Below are 18,988 nucleotides of genomic sequence, written 5' to 3' on the forward strand. Positions count from 1 at the left end.
TTAGCCATAATGTCATAACAAGATCTTGATATGTGGTTAGCGAGGGGGAGTTGATGTAACTGATAAACTACGAGCTCAGCGTTGGAAGACATTGGCTGCTAGACTATGCACTTTATTGAGCCCTAAGAATTCAACGTTATTTATGCTCATTAAGTATCTTTACAAAAGGCTGTTTAGATATTTCATCAAATTGTAATTCTTAAAATGAATCCAGAAATTCCTGTAACTAGTCTAATTTACACTTATGTGTAACGATACTGTACTGAAGGCAGCGGCTGCCTGAGGTTTCGTCTGGTTGGTAGTTGTGGGTTAAGGCTTTATCACTGGTATTCACTTGGAAGTGAAGTCGTTACTAGATCAAGTAGAATGTAGATAAACTAATTGATAACTAAGTTGAGCACGAAGCTCCTAAACTATGAAACTACTCTGACTATATAATGATCGATAAAGGGAGCCCCTAGGAGCTTTCTGGCTCCTCAGGGCTCCTTATCACGTGATTTCTGATGGTGCGTGCGCATACGATCTTCAGGTGACCAAGATCACATACTAATTCGATGAAATCTGATCGTGTTTGCACAAGGCCTAAGCTCTCCTAATTAATCAGTTTGCTACCATCGTAACACCATCAATCCTAATGGTGAATCGTGACAGGTACATTGTAATCTTCTTTATTAATACAAATAATCGCTATAATCCATTCCCAATTGTTTGATTATATAGCTTTGCTTCTTCTATATCGATCAACTTTAGTAATTACTATATATAATGATATTTGTCCTATTATAAAATCTGTTTTATCGAAGTTATAGAAATGTTACGAGGTTTGCCGTCTAGATCACGTGGAAGTGCTCTAGGCTCTCGAGGTGGTTTATAACTAGGCGTCAAGCAGGGACTTAAGTAATGACAATAATGAAATGCAATTCGTAACTAATAGTAGGATATACTAAATGATTGATCTTGAGCACGAAGCTCTATACAAAGGAAATCCATCTTGATTATATAGTCCTTCATGCTTCCATGATTACTAGTGATCCTTCATGATCATTAGTGATCACCTATACCGTGATCCTTAGTGATCCTTAATGATCACTATTGATCATTTGTGATCACGTGTCTTGGTAGTTGTGTAGCCCGTCGTAACACCGTGGAAAAGCAAACCGATTCACATACAAAATTGTATGGTAATCGGTTCGTCGGGTCTCCCCACCTTCAGCAAGCACAGACATATAGTCTGATCCAAGTCACGTGATGGACCCTGCATATTCAGGGATACGAATCGTAGGTCCATACGAATCGAAGGTCCACAAACTCTCAGGATCCAAGAGATCCAATGGAGGACGAAGGTCTATATAATCAGGATGGTTTCCTTTGTGTAGAGCTTCGTGCTCAAGATCAATCATTTAGTATACTCTACTATTAGTTACGAATTGCATTATTGTCATTACTTTAAGTCCCTGCTTGACGCCTAGTTATAAACCACCTCGAGAGCCTAGAGCACTTCCACGTGATCTAGACGGCAAACCTCGTAACATTAAATTATTCATTCTGTAAATAAGTATTATATACAATATATTATATAGCTTTGTAATCTTTTCGAATGTTTAATTTTTTATCTTTTCGAATAGCTTCGATAACTAAGAGTATTTGAGCTTCTTTATTATTCGATTGCATTATAGATTGTTGATAAATCGCATATTGAAGTGGAAAGATAATAATTGAGGTAAAAGTGGTGCACATGCTGATATGATGCACATGCTGATATGATGCACATACTGATAAACCACGTTAGGACAATATTGGGTTATGTGACAATAAGCTTAGTCACCTGAGTAGCTGTTAGGATTGGTCGTAACACAGCCTTAGATATATCTGACTTGAAACTTTTCAATCAACTCATTCAGCTCAACTCATTCAGCTCAACTCATTCAACTCAACCTCAACTGGTTTAATTCAATTCAATTCAATTTATAATAATAATAATAATAATAATAATAATAATAATAATAATAATAATAATAATAATAATAATAATAATAATAATAATAATAATAATAATAATAATAATAATAATAATAATAATAAAGTAGAAAGTATTAAATCGTGATTATACAGATGGTAATTTATAATTTATAAGTATATATTTAGATATTAAGTAATTAACGAGGAAATATTGAAAGAAAGCTTTGTATACTAGATTGATATTGTATAGATAGTTTTAGTTAGGGTTGGGGTTTTGGGGGATAAGTTATAAGTTATAAATTATAAGGAGTCTTTGGATGATGTTGATGGATTGTGAGAGAGGGAAGTGTTTGCTATTTTATTGAGGGTTGGAATATATGAATGAGGTAGAGGTACTAAGTAGGTTGTGAGGTTGCTTGTTTATGCCTTTAAAAGCTCTTCGATCGATATAATTCTTCTTGAACATAACCTCGGATTTGTTCGAGGAAAGGAAGACACACACCAGAAGAATCGAGAACTCTGTTTGCATTTGCATTACGTACTTAGACATCATTACATACATCACAATCCAGATTTTCCGATCGCGATTTTCCTTACCGAGCGAGAGTAGATGCAAGAAATTTGATTAAATCGAAACCAATAAGGTTATCCAACTATGTACGTACATGGTTAAGATCTTAAAACCCCCCTCCCGCTTACAAATTATATACTAATTCTTACACAACACAAGTTGAACACAACTCTCAACACTCTAACCTTATGAACACGCCATCCCGTGAAGGTTAGGTTACGTTTAGAATGCATGCATACTGCAAGACGATTATTAAATGCTTAGGTTAACCTTAGTCCATCATATATAAACACACAAGCTTTCTTAGCAAAGAATTTCTAATTTCGTGCCAAGGCGCCAGAGCATTACCGCTTGGTATCCTCCGTACTCGAGGAATGGGATATACTAGTACTACAGAATTAGATGGAGATGACATTAAATTGTTCATTGCTGACAAGCTCGTCTAATGTGTTACTCATCAATATTGTGGAGTCGTAAGTCTCAGTATTAACCAATAGTACACCAGTACGTTGAAGAAAAATATTCGCAATGTGCAGGTGCAACCGAGATGGAAAAGATGTAGTAATTACCTAGGTATTCAATCATCGAAAACGGCTTTTTTCGATGAGATTTTTACTCCACATTTTGATTAGAGATGGTTGTTGCTTGATTGTTTGTTGCTGAGTAAAGAGGCTGCATAGATGAGGTTCCCCACATTATGTGTCCCATGTTCCGGGTGCTTGGAGAGGAAATATCTCGTTTGAGGTGTCATAGGGTGGGATAACTTTGGGGTTATTGTGTGAAGCTAGGTTTTTCGTGGTCGTTGGATTTTTGGTGCCACTGGTTACCTAGTGCCAATGATTTAGTGCCAATGTTACAATGCGTTTGCCGTTGGTTCTCGAACTGTTTGTTGGGTAAGGATATCGTGGAGAGAGTTTATGAATTTGTGATGGAGATTGAATAACCCGGTATCCTGATTACTTCATTGTGAGTGATGAGGTAGGTGGATCTGTATCGGTGAGGTGTTGAGGGAAGATTGTCATGTCGAGGAATCTTGGTAACCAAAAAGATGTATATAAAGAGCAAGAGAATTCCCTACATTTCCTATTTCATCAGCATCATCACCACCACCATCACTCATCATTACCTTCTCAGTCCAATACTTTAGTCCAATCTCTATCAACAATCACCATGAAGTTCTCAAGCGCTATGATCTTGGCCTCCGCCATCGCCGTTGAAGGTATATCAACTTCTATTCCAAAAATCCAGATAGATGCTAATCCAACAACAGGATTCACCTTCGATCGTCTCAACAAGAGCGACGCCGCTCTTCTTGTAATTGATCACCAAATTGGACTCTCTCAACTTGTGAGAGATTATGATCCAACCGTCTTCAGACAATCACTCCTTGGACATGCAGCTCTTGGAAATCTCTTCGATCTTCCAACCATCTTGACCACTTCTGCTGAACAAGGTCCAAACAGCCATCTTCCTGAGGAAATAATTTCCGTGAGTATTGGGTCTTGAGGAATGAAGAATAATGCTTACGAAAATAGATGCATCCAACTGCTCCTTACATCAAACGTCAAGGAGAAGTCAACGCATGGGATAATGCTGATTTCCGTGCCGCTGTTGAAGCGACCGGCAAGAAACAGTTGATCATTGGTGGTATTGTCACTGAAGTTTGTGAGTTTAGGCCTCCCTTTGAAAATACATTCCGAATCTTGGTACTAATGCAAATCAATAGGTACTGCTTTCCTTGCACTCTCACTTGTTGAGGCAGGCTATGATGTTTGGGCCAATACCGAAGCAAGTGGTACTTTCAGTGATAAATTAGCTTCGGATGCCAACCGACGCATGGAGCAAGCTGGTGTTCATCTCATGGGATTGTTTGGAATAACTATGGATTTGATGAGAGACTGGTAAGTCACCTGTTCTCAGATGTAGAAATGACTGCTGACTATGGAACAGGAGAAACACCCCTGGTGCTGCAGAAGTTCTTCCATACCTTGACAAGTAAGTTCTCAGATGATCAGCTCGAAGAACATGATACTAATAGATGTATAGATACTTGGTCCCATATTCCTTGGTTGCCCGTGCTCATGGTTATGCTATCGGAAATGGTACCATTATTCCAGGAGAAGCCCAAATCCTTCTCTAATCATGAAATCCGGATTTCAGAGTTGGGTCATCTAGCTGTTTAAGGAAATTCACTCCGTTGGTTTATTTTCCCTTGTTCGCACAAAGGAAAATGCCCTCAGGCACATGAACTGTATCAGCTCTGCCATAGACTTTTAGATCTCTCGTTTTACCTAGTCATTAATTCAAGCTTACTTTCGACTCATGTCATTTCTTAAAGTTCCGGCTTAGGGATAAACTTCTTCTGTGCAATCCCTTTTTGATTACGATCCCATGCCCATCGTTTAACGAGGTCAGCATCCAATTTACCGTCTAGCATCTTCACAACATATTCCCCGATAATTGGTAGAAACTTCCAACCATGAAAAGAACCTCCCGTAGCAATGTACAAATTCTCACAGCGTGGATGTGCAGAGATGATGAAATCTTGGTTGGGGGTAATTCCATCCCTAAAGACAACATTAGGCTTGGAGATAGTGAAGATTGTTTTGGACCTACCAGCACATGCGGAAAGAATCGAATTTAAAATCTTCAGCAATTTTGCCAAAGATACCTTTCATTACTCGGTCGCATTCCTCCTGCAAACTCTTGAGAAAATTATTCTGCGCTTGATCAGATTCATTAGGTGGAGCAGAAATCATATATCCGGAGCTCTCATGAAGTCTTGTATTCTTCAGGGTGACATCCACGTAGAATTTGAGTATACTATCGGCGGTAAGAGGAAGTACAGCGCCTTTACGAAATTCAATACCGTCAATTAACATCTATTTAATTAACTTACCTAACAATTCTCCAACTGCATGATCAAACACCGGAATATGTTTGATACTTTCATACTCAGCCTTGCTCAACTTGGCGTGGCCAGATACAACTGCAGCTGCGGTAATTCGATCCCCAGCTAGAATGTGGTGCATTTGTGGTGCGGAATCTGCAAGCAACTTTGCTGTACCCGCACCAGTTGATAATATGATCTTATCGGCGCGGAAAGTCCTGCCATCCTTCGTCAATACGCCAAGGCAATCACCATTCAATGTCAAGACAAGGTTTTCCACATCTCCCTCGACAAAGTCCACGCCATTTGCTTCTGCCATATCGGCCACCTTCTGAACAGCTTTCGTGGCTTCCGCCCATCCACTTCCTTCATTGATAAAGACTTCCTTTACACCTCTCCAATCCGTTCCCTTAAATAATCCCCCATACATAGTTTTCATCTCATCCAGCCCAACAATTCTTGCCTGATGATTGGGAACCCCCAATTTCTCATAGGTGTCTATGATTCTTCGTCCAAGACCGGTATCATCCACAATAACAAACCCGGATTCATGATAATATGACTTTTACAAAGGATTATTTTTCCACAATTCGCGGGCTTTGAGCGCTGACTCGCAATAGAATATATCTTCATAATCGACACGAATGATTTTGTTGCAATCATGAGAAGCAGCAAGAGAACATGGAAAGGATGATGAGCCATCCAAAACGGTTATGTTTGAATTGGGATGTGCAAGTGAGAGATGATAAGCGGTTGATGTACCGAAAACTCCTGAACCCACTATGAGATAAGAAGTATCGATTGAGGTCCGGGACGTCATTGTCGTGGTGTGATACACGGAGTATATAATTTATGGAGAACAAACTCATCAACGGTAGAGTTGAGCGGTGATGTTCACCACTATTGATAATACCATACTACCAAATGATGGATATCGTATGACACTCATAAAAGATTCACGATGTTGATTTTTGTATTGAATTTGGATGACAGGATTAAGGGGTTTTGCTTCCCCTTAGGAAACGGATAAGATAACGTGGTTTATCAGGGCCCTGTACACTTTTACCTAAATTATTACCTTTCAACTTCAACACGCGATTTATCAATATTTAATTATGCAAACTACTTCAAAAGAAACTCGAATCAATTTAGCTATTGAGGCTATTCGTATATCTCAAAATTTGAGTATTCGGAAAGCTGCAAAACTTTATAATATACCTGTGACGGAAAAGTCGTAAACGGAGTCAATTCAATCACTTAGAATCTAAAACTAAAGAACTAAGAAGATTCTAAGTAAGAAGGTCTTTATATACAGGGCTAGTGCACGTGAGCCACTAGTGGGTAACAACCGTCACGTAACAATACCTCATACTACCTTTACCTTCAGAATAAATGGAATTCTGTCTCTTATTGAACATTGATCAGCAAATCATAAAATGATAGAATTGAAGAAGGAATCGCTTCTTATATATATTAAATATGGATAAAAAAGGGTTTAGTCCTCAAATAAATAATATAAAAAATATAGCGAATTATATATTCGAAATGCAGAGTACGAAGAAAGTTGGAAAACTCTAAATTTATCGTTTGTAAAATGATATATAGAAATTAAAGTGTTACGACGGGCTACACAACTATCAAGATACGTGATCACAAATGATCAGTAGTGATCATTAAGGATCACTAAGGATCACGATATAGGTGATCACTGGTGATCATAGAAGCATGAAGGACTATATAATCAAGATGGATTTCCTTTGTATAGAGCTTCGTGCTCAAGATCAATCATTTAGTATACTCTACTATTAGTTACGAATTGCATATCATTATTGTCATTACTTAAGTCCCTGCTTGACGCCTAGTTATAAACCACCTCGAGAGCCTGGAGCACTTCCACGTGATCTAGACGGCAAACCTCGTAACAATATCATCATTGTCATTACCTTAAGTCCCTGCTTGACGCCTAGTTATAAACCACCTCGAGAGCCTAGAGCACTTCCACGTGATCTAGACGGCAAACCTCGTAACACTTACTACATAACTTTATATTCAGGATTAATGATTTAATATAATTTATTATTAATTATTTGTTACAATCATTGATTATTATTACTTAAATCTTTATTTGATATTTAATTATAAATTATTTTAAGAGTCTAGAATACTTTTACATAATCTAGATGGTAATCCTTGTAATACTAGCTTGTAGATAAAGTGAAGTAAAGTGACTGCGTAATAAACATGTTACTAAAGTTTCAGCCTGCTATTTCTACGAAGCTGCTAATCAGTTGAAGCTTCCCACCAAGTTCCGGGGTCATGGCTTGATGTGATCGCATCTTACGCCCAACAAACATCGAGAAACTAGTAGTCAGAAAAATATCACAAACAGCGAGATTGCGAGAATCAAATTTCTGAAATTGCACAACCTAACCATACCTTGCCCTTCTTCAAGCCAACTAAGAAGTCTGAACTTGTGCACAGTGCGGCATAGACAGTACGGTGACTCCGTGGTCTTCAGTGGTAGTATGGCCTGACGATATCCGCGAGCACGCTACATACCTTCGCCCTGACTTCAGAAGAGCATTTTCTTGTATCAAATACGAAGAGGGACAGTAATGATTGGAAGTCACTTGATAAATGTGTTGACCATAAGTAGAAAAGGGATGGATTTGTCCGAGGAGAAGGTTCTCCAGTTGCATCTGACAGCCAGTCAGTGTTTAATTAATTAGAGAAGACAAGACCCTGATCGCAGCGATGAGCGTCCTCATCGCCACATTCCAGGATACCCGGGAATGAGCGCAGTCCCTCGCAATTGCTCAGCACTAATTGTTATGGATTCATTGTCATATTCGCTGAGCAATTCAAAGAAATTGTTATTTTTAGCCGTTAATGCTTTTCTTAGGCAATCCCTCGTCATTTAAACGCGCACATCTCTCATCATCAAATTATGCCTTTAAGAAATTTAGTTCTAAGGCCCAAAAAAAACTACCCTTTCACATGATGAATAATACAACAATAGATTCGGTTTTCGTCATTCTCAACATCTAATCTTCTCAACTACTTTACTTCAATTCTAATCACCCGCCTTACAGTTGGCTCAGCGCAGTGAGAGCAGGAAGGAGCCATATCGGAACTAAAGGCATATACAAGCCTTTCATGAAGTACCCCAATCCAAAGGCAAAAGAAGAAGCTCCATACCATCCCAGAATTGCCTTGTCGTAAGTACTAGTCAAGCCATATTTGGCCCATTTGAGCTGGAGAATTCCTGTTTCAAGCTTCAGATACGAGCCCCTATTCAATCGTAAAGTCCCAAACAGGATTTTGAGCAGCTTTTTAAAGCAGACTCTGACGCGCAAGGAAATGGAATTGGAGGAATTTACCGATAATGGCCCAAGCAGCACCGACCTGCAAGAAGTTACTTTTTGCAGAAAAAGCTGCTGGAAGCTCATGACCTAACCCACGATCGAGTTTGGGGAAGAGTTCGCTGAAGCCCAGTGATGTATGCTTGTAGACTGAGAACGCACTGAGGCCTGCGCAGGTGTACAGAATGCGTTTGGAAGTTTCGTGTGACAGCATCTTATTTTCGATTGTTTTAAAGTGACTTTGGAGAAGAATTTGGATGCAAGAGTGAAGTGGCGTGGACGATTTATAGGGGAAGTGGGTGGAGTTTTGGAGGCAGGGACAAAAGAGGATATGAGTTCGAGCTTGGGACGGGGCGAGGATATTTATAAGAAATCCGATTGCTGCTTTGGTCTTTGGATGAATAAGTCCAGCCCAGATGTTCTAACCAAGTACGCTGATCATTCTTACATACCCACCCCCCATAAATAACGCCTATACGATGGGGCCGTCAAGTATTTACCTTGGTAAAATCTCTGTATTTCACTGATTGACTAGTCTAGTGGATTAGGCTCTATTTAGTGGGGGGGCGGGTCCCACTTGAAAACCCCTTCCTGCCGCTTAAGTACTTCGAGAAAGTCGACACAAAATACAAAATCATATTCTAATCTTGGGACTCGCCAGTCCCCGGACTAATCCTAAGCAAATCCTACCCAAGTTATTATTGAATTAATGTTATCTAGAAAATCTTCAAAATCGAAGTTTGTATTGAAGAGGCGAAAATCGCCGCACCCTCTATAAAGCACAGACGAAGGGCCCGTAGAATTTCTATCTCGGTTTCTAGGATGCTCCGCCCCCTGTTTATTCCCTCAGTTAACCAATCAGAAACCTCAGCTCACTCCACCACTGGAGTTTTTTGCAACTTGAATGCCAGATAGCTGTATCTATTTCGGCATCAAGATCAGAATCAATCCCGAGCACCTTCTACACTAAAGTTTAATAAACGCCACTTAGTCCGATGTGATAAATATGGAGATTACTAATAAAAGTATTATAAGATACACTAAAAAGCGGTTATGCTTTACCCTATATATTAGGGTTTTAGTTAATAATAATCTTTTGCTCTCTGAAAATTCATATAATAAAATTTAGATATACAGTACTAGACAAAAAAATAAGGGCTGTTTTATGTATTTGCACCGAAAAAGACCAATTTTCACTTTTTTCATTTTTAATTAATTTTATAATTATATGTAAACAATTGATATAAAACTATATTTTTATATTAAGATTTATTAAAATATTTATAAATTATATATAGTATTAAAAGGAATGACCTGTCACGATTCACCATTAGGATTGATGGTGTTACGATGGTAGCAAACTGATTAATTAGGAGAGCTTAGGCCGTGTGCAAACACGATCAGATTTCATCGAATTAGTATGTGATCTTGGTCACCTGAAGATCGTATGCGCACGCACCATCAGAAATCGCGTGATAAGGAGTCTTGAGGAGCCAGAAAGCTCCTAGGGGCCCCCTTTATTGTTCAGTATATAGTCAGAGTAGTTTCATAGTTTAGGAGCTTCGTGCTCAACTTAGTTATCAATTAGTTTACCTACATTCTACTTGATCTAGTAACGACTTCACTTCCAAGTGAAGACTAGTGATAAAGCCTTAACCCACAACTACCAACCAGACGAAACCTCAGGCAGCCGCTGCCTCCGGTACAGTATCGTTACATGACCTTACACAGGGAATAGTGGGAAGCTGATAGGGCAGAACTGAGGCTATATTGGTCTTGTATCTGAATCACCCATTATCTAAGTTCTACGGAAGTGCGAAGCTCTCCTACAGAGAGCTTCTCAATCTAGTCCTAATAGGACTAGTGCCCTGTGCACGTGCTACGCAGGAACCATTCACTTTAACATGATATATTAATCTTAAATTATATTTTTATAAAAAATAATTTTAGATATAAATAATATTAATTAAAGTAAAAAAGAAATTAAAAATGAAGAAATTAATAAAGAAAAATTCTTTAATATTTATACTGTTAAAAGGAATAGAAGTTACCGGTACTAATCACGTGTCGTGATTAGTAATACGGTTACCTAAACAGGCTAGATTAGACGAACCATAAGCAGGCATATTGGTCCCCTCCGAGGATACCAAGATGAGATCTTAATATGCCTACACACGTAGTAATATAGCCAATATAGAGGCCTCTTCCACCCAATCTTTTAATATATACTTTTATTTTAATAAATTTGAAGATATAAATTATTGTTTTATTAAATATCAAGAATAATAATTCTAATAACTTTTTTATAAAATACTTTAAAATTCTGAATCATAGTATCTTTATAAAAACAATATTAAAATAAAATAAAAAAGCTAATAAAAACTTTTTGTTTAAGCTTTATAAGGATCTATAGAGTCCTGGTGGGTCTTACAATACTTACCCTTCCAGTCTACGTAAACTCTCTGCGGACGTTTCTTCGCTGTTTACTTGCGGTTAAATTCAAGGTTAATTATCCGCTTTAAGAGAGGGGATGCCGAAAATGTTTATGATCACTAATCATGCCACCAACTCCTTCGGCGTTTTTTGTATCGCTGACAGATTTTTTTCCATTCCTTGAATTTCCAGTATTGAAACTCACCCAGTCAGATGTAGGATTGGGCGCTTTCCGTAAAGCAGAGCTAGATTACAATAAAGTATAATGTAAAGCCTTTTACTAGGTTATACTTTAGCTTTATACACGTGATCAAATCTGCTAATCAGAAGCCTTCAAAGTTTACCCCTGTTCGCGAAAGCGACGCGAGGTTAATCGATCTCAAAATAGCTCCAATTTACCCCACTATATTAGCTTTATATAATGCGAGCTAGATTACATACAAAAGCCAAAATTTTGTTTTACATTATGAATTATAGAACTCCAAATGCCCAACCCTAGTCAGATGTGATGAGTTCCTGGGCTTGCTAAATGTCCTAGGAAAGCTTAAACATTAAGGAAATCGGAACAATTACAAGACCGAAGGTGCTAAGGAGTATGGCAGTGTGGAATGAAGGTTCAGGAAAAGCTCATACGAAGGCTTCGTTGCAAGGTTCAGTCTCGTGAATAACTAAATGATTAATCTATACGGGAGTCAATTGCCAGAACTCGTAAGCTGTCTGAATTTAGTATTGTAATTTTGAAATCCTTACCAAGCCACTGTTGACAGCAGACAAAAGCGTATATAAGGTCTTCTACTATGCCTTTTGATTTGCATTTTCATCAAGCATTCAGCTCTCTTTGATATTTCGCGCCAACCTACGCCAATCCAACTCGTTACTCTCGCTAAAATGATTTTCTCATGGCTTCGCAGCTCAGCAATCCCATTGCTTTTGTCAACTGTTATCGCCCTCGACCTTCCCATTTATCCTGGGCTCCGAACAAACCAATCGCGGCCAGGCGTCCTTGAAATTGCCTTTAACAACACAAAATCTGAAGTGAACGTTTGGAGTCAGGACGCTCTGTCTGGACTTTCTGATGTAGTTCAAAAACTACAAAATGACACTGAGATCAAAGTCGTCTTATTTACGAGCGATGTCCCACTATATTTCTTGAATCATCTGGACCTCCTCATCCAACCTTTCGGTAAGTACATTTTCACAAAATATCTTGTGGCTGTTTAGTCCAAGCCCCACTTTCCTACGAACATTTCGCTGACTATTGTTGTTGCCCAAAAGTGACGCCACTCTTGAGGAGTGGTTAATTGGGTTCATATAATCATTCTTCAGGTCAACACTCCCCCTCAGGGATTGCCGAATCAGGATATGCCATTATTTTTGAGGCTATTCCTGGATATGATTGGCTGATCCGATCTGAGTTGATTGGCCGGATAACATAGTCCTCTGCCTTTTACTGTCTAACATTTTTTCTAGACTCTGGGGCATGTATGCAAGAGTAGGGTTCTGAGAGCATCTGATTGGCTCTACCCCTCTTCAGAGGCTTGTTCCGTCGAGGTGCATGGGGATCGCTCGCTTGGAGTTTAGGAGTAACTCTCATTGGATGCGATATAATCGATAATGTAACTTTTTACTGAAGAATATGATGATTGCAAGTTGCGCTGGTAGTGGAAATTATAAATGATACCACTGGACCATGGGACCGCAAACCGGGCTCATAACTGTTGCCCAAAAGTGACGCCACTCTTGAGGAGTGGTTAATTGGGTTCATATAATCATTCTTCAGGTCAACAATTGTAGACCCTACTATCGCAAGTCGAACTATTGAGCTACTTTTCAATATGACGAACCTCCAACAAATTACCATCGGTGCGATTGAAGGTGTAGCACGTGGCGCAGGCAACGAGTTCCTCGTCTCCCTCGATATGCGCTTTGCGACTAAAACCCATACACTTCTGGGACAACCAGAAATTGGATTAGGTCTTATCCCTGGTGGCGGAGGAAGCCAGTACCTGCCCCGCCTGATCGGACGTGGTCGTGCAATGGAGTATATCCTGAGTGGCAAAGATGTTGGTGCCGTAGAAGCAGAGCGCATAGGCTGGATCAACAAGGCTTTTGATACTACAGCAGAGATGAATGGCCATATTGATGATCTCATCTCGCGTATGGTCTTATTCCCAATTCAAGCTCTTGGCCTCGCCAAGCAGTCAGTCAATGTCGCCACAAGACCCCAGCTCAGCGATGTCTTGGGGGATTCGGACAGGTTCTTGCAAACAGCGTCTAATCCTGTCGCCCAGGCCCTTATTGGGAAAGCAATAGAGATAAGTGCGAATCAGTCAGATGGCAATATCGAACGATTCTTCGGAGAAGCTATACCTTTGTTGTATAACTAGTCTAGTTTTGCGTGAGGCATTACCACCCCTTGTACAATTAGTTTGGCGAGCAGCCAACACTTTTCTCTTCTTTGGTACTCTGTTTGCTTAGGTCGGGTCCTCGAGGCAATTTTCAACCCTTAAATAGAACATGCCACAATTATATAGCTACTTTATACTTATCATATAACAATTCAACACTACAAAAGCCTTTGCACATATCAACTAGTGTGGATCTTCTTCAATTCCCCTACACCCATTGAAGAGATAAAAAATAAATTGAACTTTTTATGCGCCCAGTTTAGAGAAGTGACTATTACGTGGTAGAATTTCCTTGCTTGCCTTGTGTTACAGATTATGAATACTCGATCCTGATAACTATCAAAGATTGGGGCAATAAGAATGCTACTAAATGGAATGGGAAAGTATTTGAGAGAAATGAACACGGTACTGCCAGGCAAGCACACTTGTACCTTCTATGACACTCTTAAGCAAAGGGAAGCCCGCATAGTGGCGGAGCTTCGGACAGGAATGGCACGACTTAATGGATGCTTCACCAGATTACAGTGGCAGAATAGGATCAATACGAATGCAGCCCAAGCAAAGGAAACAAACCATCAAGTATTTCCTCTTCTGATGCACGAGACGAACGCGCGTACCAAACGCGATGCAAGAAAAGACAGATGCAAGAAGAGGCAACCACTCCTTTTACCTGGGAGAAAATTTCCATCTGATTTGAAGAAATGGAGTCCAATTATCGACGCAGGCCGTACAAAGATCAAGTTTGCGATTGCTACGTACAAGGCGTTTGGACATAGAGGTAGAATGGGCAGCCAAAATCCCACAACAGTAAATCTCGTCTTAATCCTCACCCTGAGTAACCCCCAGTGTCCCTCGTGTCCTCAGCAGGTCTCGCTTCAGTCACCGACGATAGTAAATTGAATACTTGAAGGAACGATCTTCAATACACGAGACGGCGTTGGATAAGTCGATCAGGGACTAAAAATAGAAAATATTTGAAGAGGCATTTCTGTATGGACTTCGAAGTCCATAAAATCACCGAACAAATTGGATTATTTAATAAAGACGAAGGCCCTTTAGATTAAGAACCAGGTGAATAAACTTCATCATTATCATCGTCAAGGTCACCAGATAGACTTCCAGAAGATCCCTATTGGTTACAAATTCCCCGCTTTTATCAGAGATGCTGATAAATTGAAATTCTTTACTACTGTACCATAATCAATAACTGCCTAGCGATGGTGTCACGACTCACCATTAGGATTAGTGTCCTGGGATGAAAAGTAATCACGTGATAAGGAGCCCTGAGGAGCTAGAAAGCTCCTGGGGGCTCCCTTTATCGATCATTGTATAGTCAGAGTAGTTTCATAGTTTAGGAGCTTTGTGCTCAACTTAATTATCAATTAGTTTACCTACATTCTACTTGATCTAGTAACGACTTCACTTCCAAGTGAATACCAGTGATAAAGCCTTAACCCATAACTACCAACCAACGAACCTTAGGCAGCCGCTGCCTCCAGTACAGTATCGTTACAGACGGACAGTGAATTTTGACATAGGTGGAGCTTATTTTGGTACTTCTGTGACACACTATAATTATAACCAGAGTAATTTTATCAGATTACATATACACTAATATAATTTAGATCTAATTGTCGGCTTGCCGACACCAAAACCTTGCTGTACGCGAGGTTTATCTGGTATAGGTTAGAGAAAATGAGAAACTCGCTTAATGTTACGAGTTTGCCGTCTAGATCACGTTGAAGTGCTTTAGGCTCTCGAGGTAATTTATAACTAGGCGTCAAGCAGGGACTTAAGTAATAACAATAATGCAATTCGTAACTAATAGTAGAGTATACTAAATGATTGATCTTGAACACAAAGCTTTATACAAAGGAAATTCATTATGATTATATAAACCTTTATATTATATATTTTATTATCTTTTATTATTACCTATAATTGAATGATTCTAGATGGGACAATATTGGGTTATATAACAATGAGCTTAGTCACCTGAGTAGCTGTTAGGATTGGTTGTAACACAGCCTTATGTTACGAGGTTTGCCGTCTAGATCACGTGGAAGTGCTCTAGGCTCTCGAGGTGGTTTATAACTAGGCGTCAAGCAGGGACTTAAAGTAATGACAATAATGCAATTCGTAACTAATAGTAGAGTATACTAAATGATTGATCTTGAGCACGAAGCTCTACACAAAGGAAACCATCCTGATTATATAGACCTTCGTCCTCCATTGGATCTCTTGGGTCCTGAGAGTTTGTGGACCTTCGATTCGTATGGACCTACGATTCGTATCCCTGAATATGCAGGGTCCATCACGTGACTTGGATCAGACTATATGTCTGTGCTTGCTGAAGGTGGGGAGACTCTACGAACCGATTACCATACAAAATTGTATGCGAATCGGTTTGCTTTTCCACGGGGTCTAAGCTCATATGGACAGGTTGACTGTTACTACGTAACACCTTAGATATATCTGACTTGAAACTTTTCAATCAACTCATTCAGCTCAACTCATTCAGCTCAACTCATTCAACTCAACCTCAACTGGTTTAATTCAATTCAATTCAATTCAATTTATAATAATAATAATAATAATAATAATAATAATAATAATAATAATAATAATAATAATAATAATAATAATAATAATAATAATAATAATAATACATACATACAGTCATAATAATAATAATCATAATAATTTATATAGTTAATAATATATATTATTTTATATTAAAAACAAGCCGATTCTAATGATACTGTACTGGAGGCAGCGGCTGCCTAAGGTTTTGTCTGGTTGGTAGTTGTAGGTTAAGGCTTTATCACTGGTATTCACTTGGAAGTGAATTCGTTACTAGATCAAATAGAATGTAGGTAAACTAATTGATAACTAAGTTGATGTTACGTAGTAACAGTCAACCTGTCCATATGAGCTTAGACCCCGTGGAAAAGCAAACCGATTCGCATACAATTTTGTATGGTAATCGGTTCGTAGAGTCTCCCCACCTTCAGCAAGCACAGACATATAGTCTGATCCAAGTCACGTGATGGACCCTGCATATTCAGGGATACGAATCGTAGGTCCATACGAATCGAAGGTCCACAAACTCTCAGGACCCAAGAGATCCAATGGAGGACGAAGGTCTATATAATCAGGATGGTTTCCTTTGTGTAGAGCTTCGTGCTCAAGATCAATCATTTAGTATACTCTACTATTAGTTACGAATTGCATATCATTATTGTCATTACTTAAGTCCCTGCTTGACGCCTAGTTATAAACCACCTCGAGAGCCTAGAGCACTTCCACGTGATCTAGACGGCAAACCTCGTAACAGTTGAGCACGAAGCTCCTAAACTATGAAACTACTCTGACTATATAATGATCGATAAAGAGAGCCCCCAGGAGCTTTCTGACTCCTCAGGGCTCCTAGTGCTCTTTATCACGTGATTCCTTTTAGATCCCAGGACACTAATCCTAATGGGCGAATCGTGACATTATTATCCTAGGACACATTTTATCCTAGGACACTTGTCCTAGGATTCCTTATCGATAAGGAACCCGCGGGAAACAGCGGCCCAAACCCCGATACTCGGTTTTATTGTATAATATTAGTCGTGGTTCGTGACAATACAATACAACGAATATACAAGTGATGGTTCTTTAATAAAGAAATAAGCTATTATACAATAATATAACAAATACAATAATACTTCATATAATATACAAACTTATCAATTAGATCCAATATTAATTGATCTTTAAATTGTATATAATTTAATTCTAATTTATAGTATTGTGACGGAAATCCCTGCTTTCCTCCCACCCTTATTATATAAGAAACCTCAGGTACATTAACCATGTCCACACATGATACGATTACTCGGGATTAGTATACGATTTAGGTGGCCTGAGGATCAGATCCGGACAAGTACTAGATATCAATGGTTATCGGTAAAGTAAGATCATTGGAGGGATAAATATGACTTCTTTTTGCCTAGCCATTGCGGCTAGGCCATTCATTTGTGTATATATAGAGTAGCTATCCCCATCTACAGGTGCTCTTCACCTGTAGATTCTAAGTTAAATACAATTGCTGGTCTATAAACACCCTTTTGGTCACTGTTACGTGACGGTTGTTATCCCACTAGTGGCTCACGTGCACTAGCCCTGTATATAAAGACCTTCTTACTTAGAATCTTCTTAGTTCTTTAGTTTTAGATTCTAAGTAATTGAATTGACTCCGTTTACGACTTTTCCGTCACAGTCACAAGTATTGTTGTAATTTTATTTTAATGGAATGTGGGCAATTGAGGTAAAAGTGTACAGGGTCCTGATATGTACAGGGTCCTGATAAACCACGTTAGACTGATACTGATTAGGTAATTCATCTCTATGGCACCTCAATTTCCAGGCATTAATTTTCAAGAGCTTCGGCGGGGAAAATCCTTATCTTAGTGCCGGCAACCTCCGATAATATTTTTGAACTTTTGAATTTTATCAATTGGATTTTATCGTCGGAATTCCCATCACCCTAATTTCAAAAAGTCTCATCAATACAAAAATGCCCAAAGCAATGACTCCAAAAGAACTCGCAAGATCAGGCAGAAGGCACAATCCTCTTGAAGCTGATTTAGTAGCAAGTGGACCACTGAAAACAAAATCCGGAAAAAGAAAGTCTAGAAATGAGGATGAAGGAGAAAAGTTTGTGGATTCAAAATCATCGCGGAGGATTTTAAAGATAGGTCAAGAACTTGCCGATGAGGACGAAGCCGAAAACCAAGCAGCAAAGCCAAATGCAGCCTTCAATTTTGATTCAAGATTTGAGGATGAGGACGAGGAGGATGAGCCAGAATTCGGAGGTGAGGATGGAGATGAATGGGGAGATGATGATGATGAGGTCCCAGAATTAGTCGAGTTGGCACCAGAAGATCGCGATACGTTTGGCAAGTTCTTTCCGGAAAAGGTTGCTCCTCCGCAGTCATTAAATAACATTAGTTTTGGAGGGGCGGATCACGACAGTGAGGATGAGAATGAAGAAGGACAAGGCACAGATTTGACCGCATTGATTTTGGAGAGGATTGCTCAATTTGAGGCGAAACAATCTGGACAACCTGGAGCAGGTCCGGCTGGTCCTGAGGACGATGGATTTTTCGTTCATCCTAAGGTTTTAGAAGTTTACACAAAGTAAGAATCGCTTCTATCTCTCTCTTCTCTTCGTAAAGTACTAATAAGAAATAGAATTGGTTTGATATTATCGCGGTACAAATCAGGAAAATTACCGAAACCATTCAAGATTCTACCTACAGTGCCAAATTGGGAAAAAGGTCTCGAAATTACCAGACCAGACAAGTGGACACCAAAT

At 39.1% G+C, this 18,988-nt stretch overlaps 9 protein-coding genes across 9 annotated transcripts; 6 read left to right on the forward strand and 3 right to left on the reverse strand.

Moving 5' to 3' along the window:
* Positions 1 to 3,700: 3,700 nt before the first annotated feature.
* Positions 3,701 to 4,670, forward strand: SS1G_09193 (hypothetical protein; the record flags this gene model as incomplete). The annotated part of the gene is made up of 6 exons (XM_001589422.1): positions 3,701 to 3,749; positions 3,801 to 4,018; positions 4,066 to 4,195; positions 4,257 to 4,431; positions 4,481 to 4,525; positions 4,577 to 4,670. The coding sequence occupies 6 exons, from the start codon at positions 3,701 to 3,703 to the stop codon at positions 4,668 to 4,670; spliced, it is 711 nt and encodes a 236-aa protein (XP_001589472.1).
* A 472-nt stretch (positions 4,671 to 5,142) lies between these two features.
* On the reverse strand, positions 5,143 to 5,850 carry SS1G_09194 (hypothetical protein; the record flags this gene model as incomplete). Its single annotated transcript, XM_001589423.1, has 2 exons — positions 5,143 to 5,381; positions 5,430 to 5,850. 2 exons carry the CDS (start codon positions 5,848 to 5,850, stop codon positions 5,143 to 5,145), a joined length of 660 nt encoding a protein of 219 aa, XP_001589473.1.
* Positions 5,851 to 7,675: 1,825 nt separating this feature from the next.
* On the reverse strand, positions 7,676 to 8,546 carry SS1G_09195 (predicted protein; the record flags this gene model as incomplete). Its single annotated transcript, XM_001589424.1, has 3 exons — positions 7,676 to 7,781; positions 7,980 to 8,119; positions 8,511 to 8,546. The coding sequence occupies 3 exons, from the start codon at positions 8,544 to 8,546 to the stop codon at positions 7,676 to 7,678; spliced, it is 282 nt and encodes a 93-aa protein (XP_001589474.1).
* Positions 8,547 to 12,103: 3,557 nt separating this feature from the next.
* SS1G_09196 (predicted protein) lies at positions 12,104 to 12,651 on the forward strand (the record flags this gene model as incomplete). The annotated part of the gene is made up of 2 exons (XM_001589425.1): positions 12,104 to 12,398; positions 12,542 to 12,651. 2 exons carry the CDS (start codon positions 12,104 to 12,106, stop codon positions 12,649 to 12,651), a joined length of 405 nt encoding a protein of 134 aa, XP_001589475.1.
* Positions 12,652 to 13,050: 399 nt separating this feature from the next.
* Positions 13,051 to 13,602, forward strand: SS1G_09197 (hypothetical protein; the record flags this gene model as incomplete). The annotated part of the gene is made up of 1 exon (XM_001589426.1): positions 13,051 to 13,602. The coding sequence occupies one exon, from the start codon at positions 13,051 to 13,053 to the stop codon at positions 13,600 to 13,602; it is 552 nt and encodes a 183-aa protein (XP_001589476.1).
* Positions 13,603 to 14,217: 615 nt separating this feature from the next.
* On the forward strand, positions 14,218 to 14,823 carry SS1G_09198 (predicted protein; the record flags this gene model as incomplete). The annotated part of the gene is made up of 2 exons (XM_001589427.1): positions 14,218 to 14,430; positions 14,683 to 14,823. The coding sequence occupies 2 exons, from the start codon at positions 14,218 to 14,220 to the stop codon at positions 14,821 to 14,823; spliced, it is 354 nt and encodes a 117-aa protein (XP_001589477.1).
* Positions 14,824 to 15,786: 963 nt separating this feature from the next.
* On the forward strand, positions 15,787 to 15,945 carry SS1G_09199 (predicted protein; the record flags this gene model as incomplete). The annotated part of the gene is made up of 1 exon (XM_001589428.1): positions 15,787 to 15,945. The coding sequence occupies one exon, from the start codon at positions 15,787 to 15,789 to the stop codon at positions 15,943 to 15,945; it is 159 nt and encodes a 52-aa protein (XP_001589478.1).
* Positions 15,946 to 16,665: 720 nt separating this feature from the next.
* SS1G_09200 (predicted protein) lies at positions 16,666 to 16,824 on the reverse strand (the record flags this gene model as incomplete). Its single annotated transcript, XM_001589429.1, has 1 exon — positions 16,666 to 16,824. The coding sequence occupies one exon, from the start codon at positions 16,822 to 16,824 to the stop codon at positions 16,666 to 16,668; it is 159 nt and encodes a 52-aa protein (XP_001589479.1).
* Positions 16,825 to 18,187: 1,363 nt separating this feature from the next.
* On the forward strand, positions 18,188 to 18,814 carry SS1G_09201 (hypothetical protein; the record flags this gene model as incomplete). The annotated part of the gene is made up of 1 exon (XM_001589430.1): positions 18,188 to 18,814. One exon carries the CDS (start codon positions 18,188 to 18,190, stop codon positions 18,812 to 18,814), a length of 627 nt encoding a protein of 208 aa, XP_001589480.1.
* Between the last annotated feature and the right edge of the window lie 174 nt (positions 18,815 to 18,988).

This window comes from Sclerotinia sclerotiorum, genomic scaffold, assembly GCF_000146945.2.
Source record: "Sclerotinia sclerotiorum 1980 UF-70 scaffold_13 genomic scaffold, whole genome shotgun sequence".
Taxonomy (NCBI): Eukaryota; Fungi; Ascomycota; class Leotiomycetes; order Helotiales; family Sclerotiniaceae; genus Sclerotinia; species Sclerotinia sclerotiorum.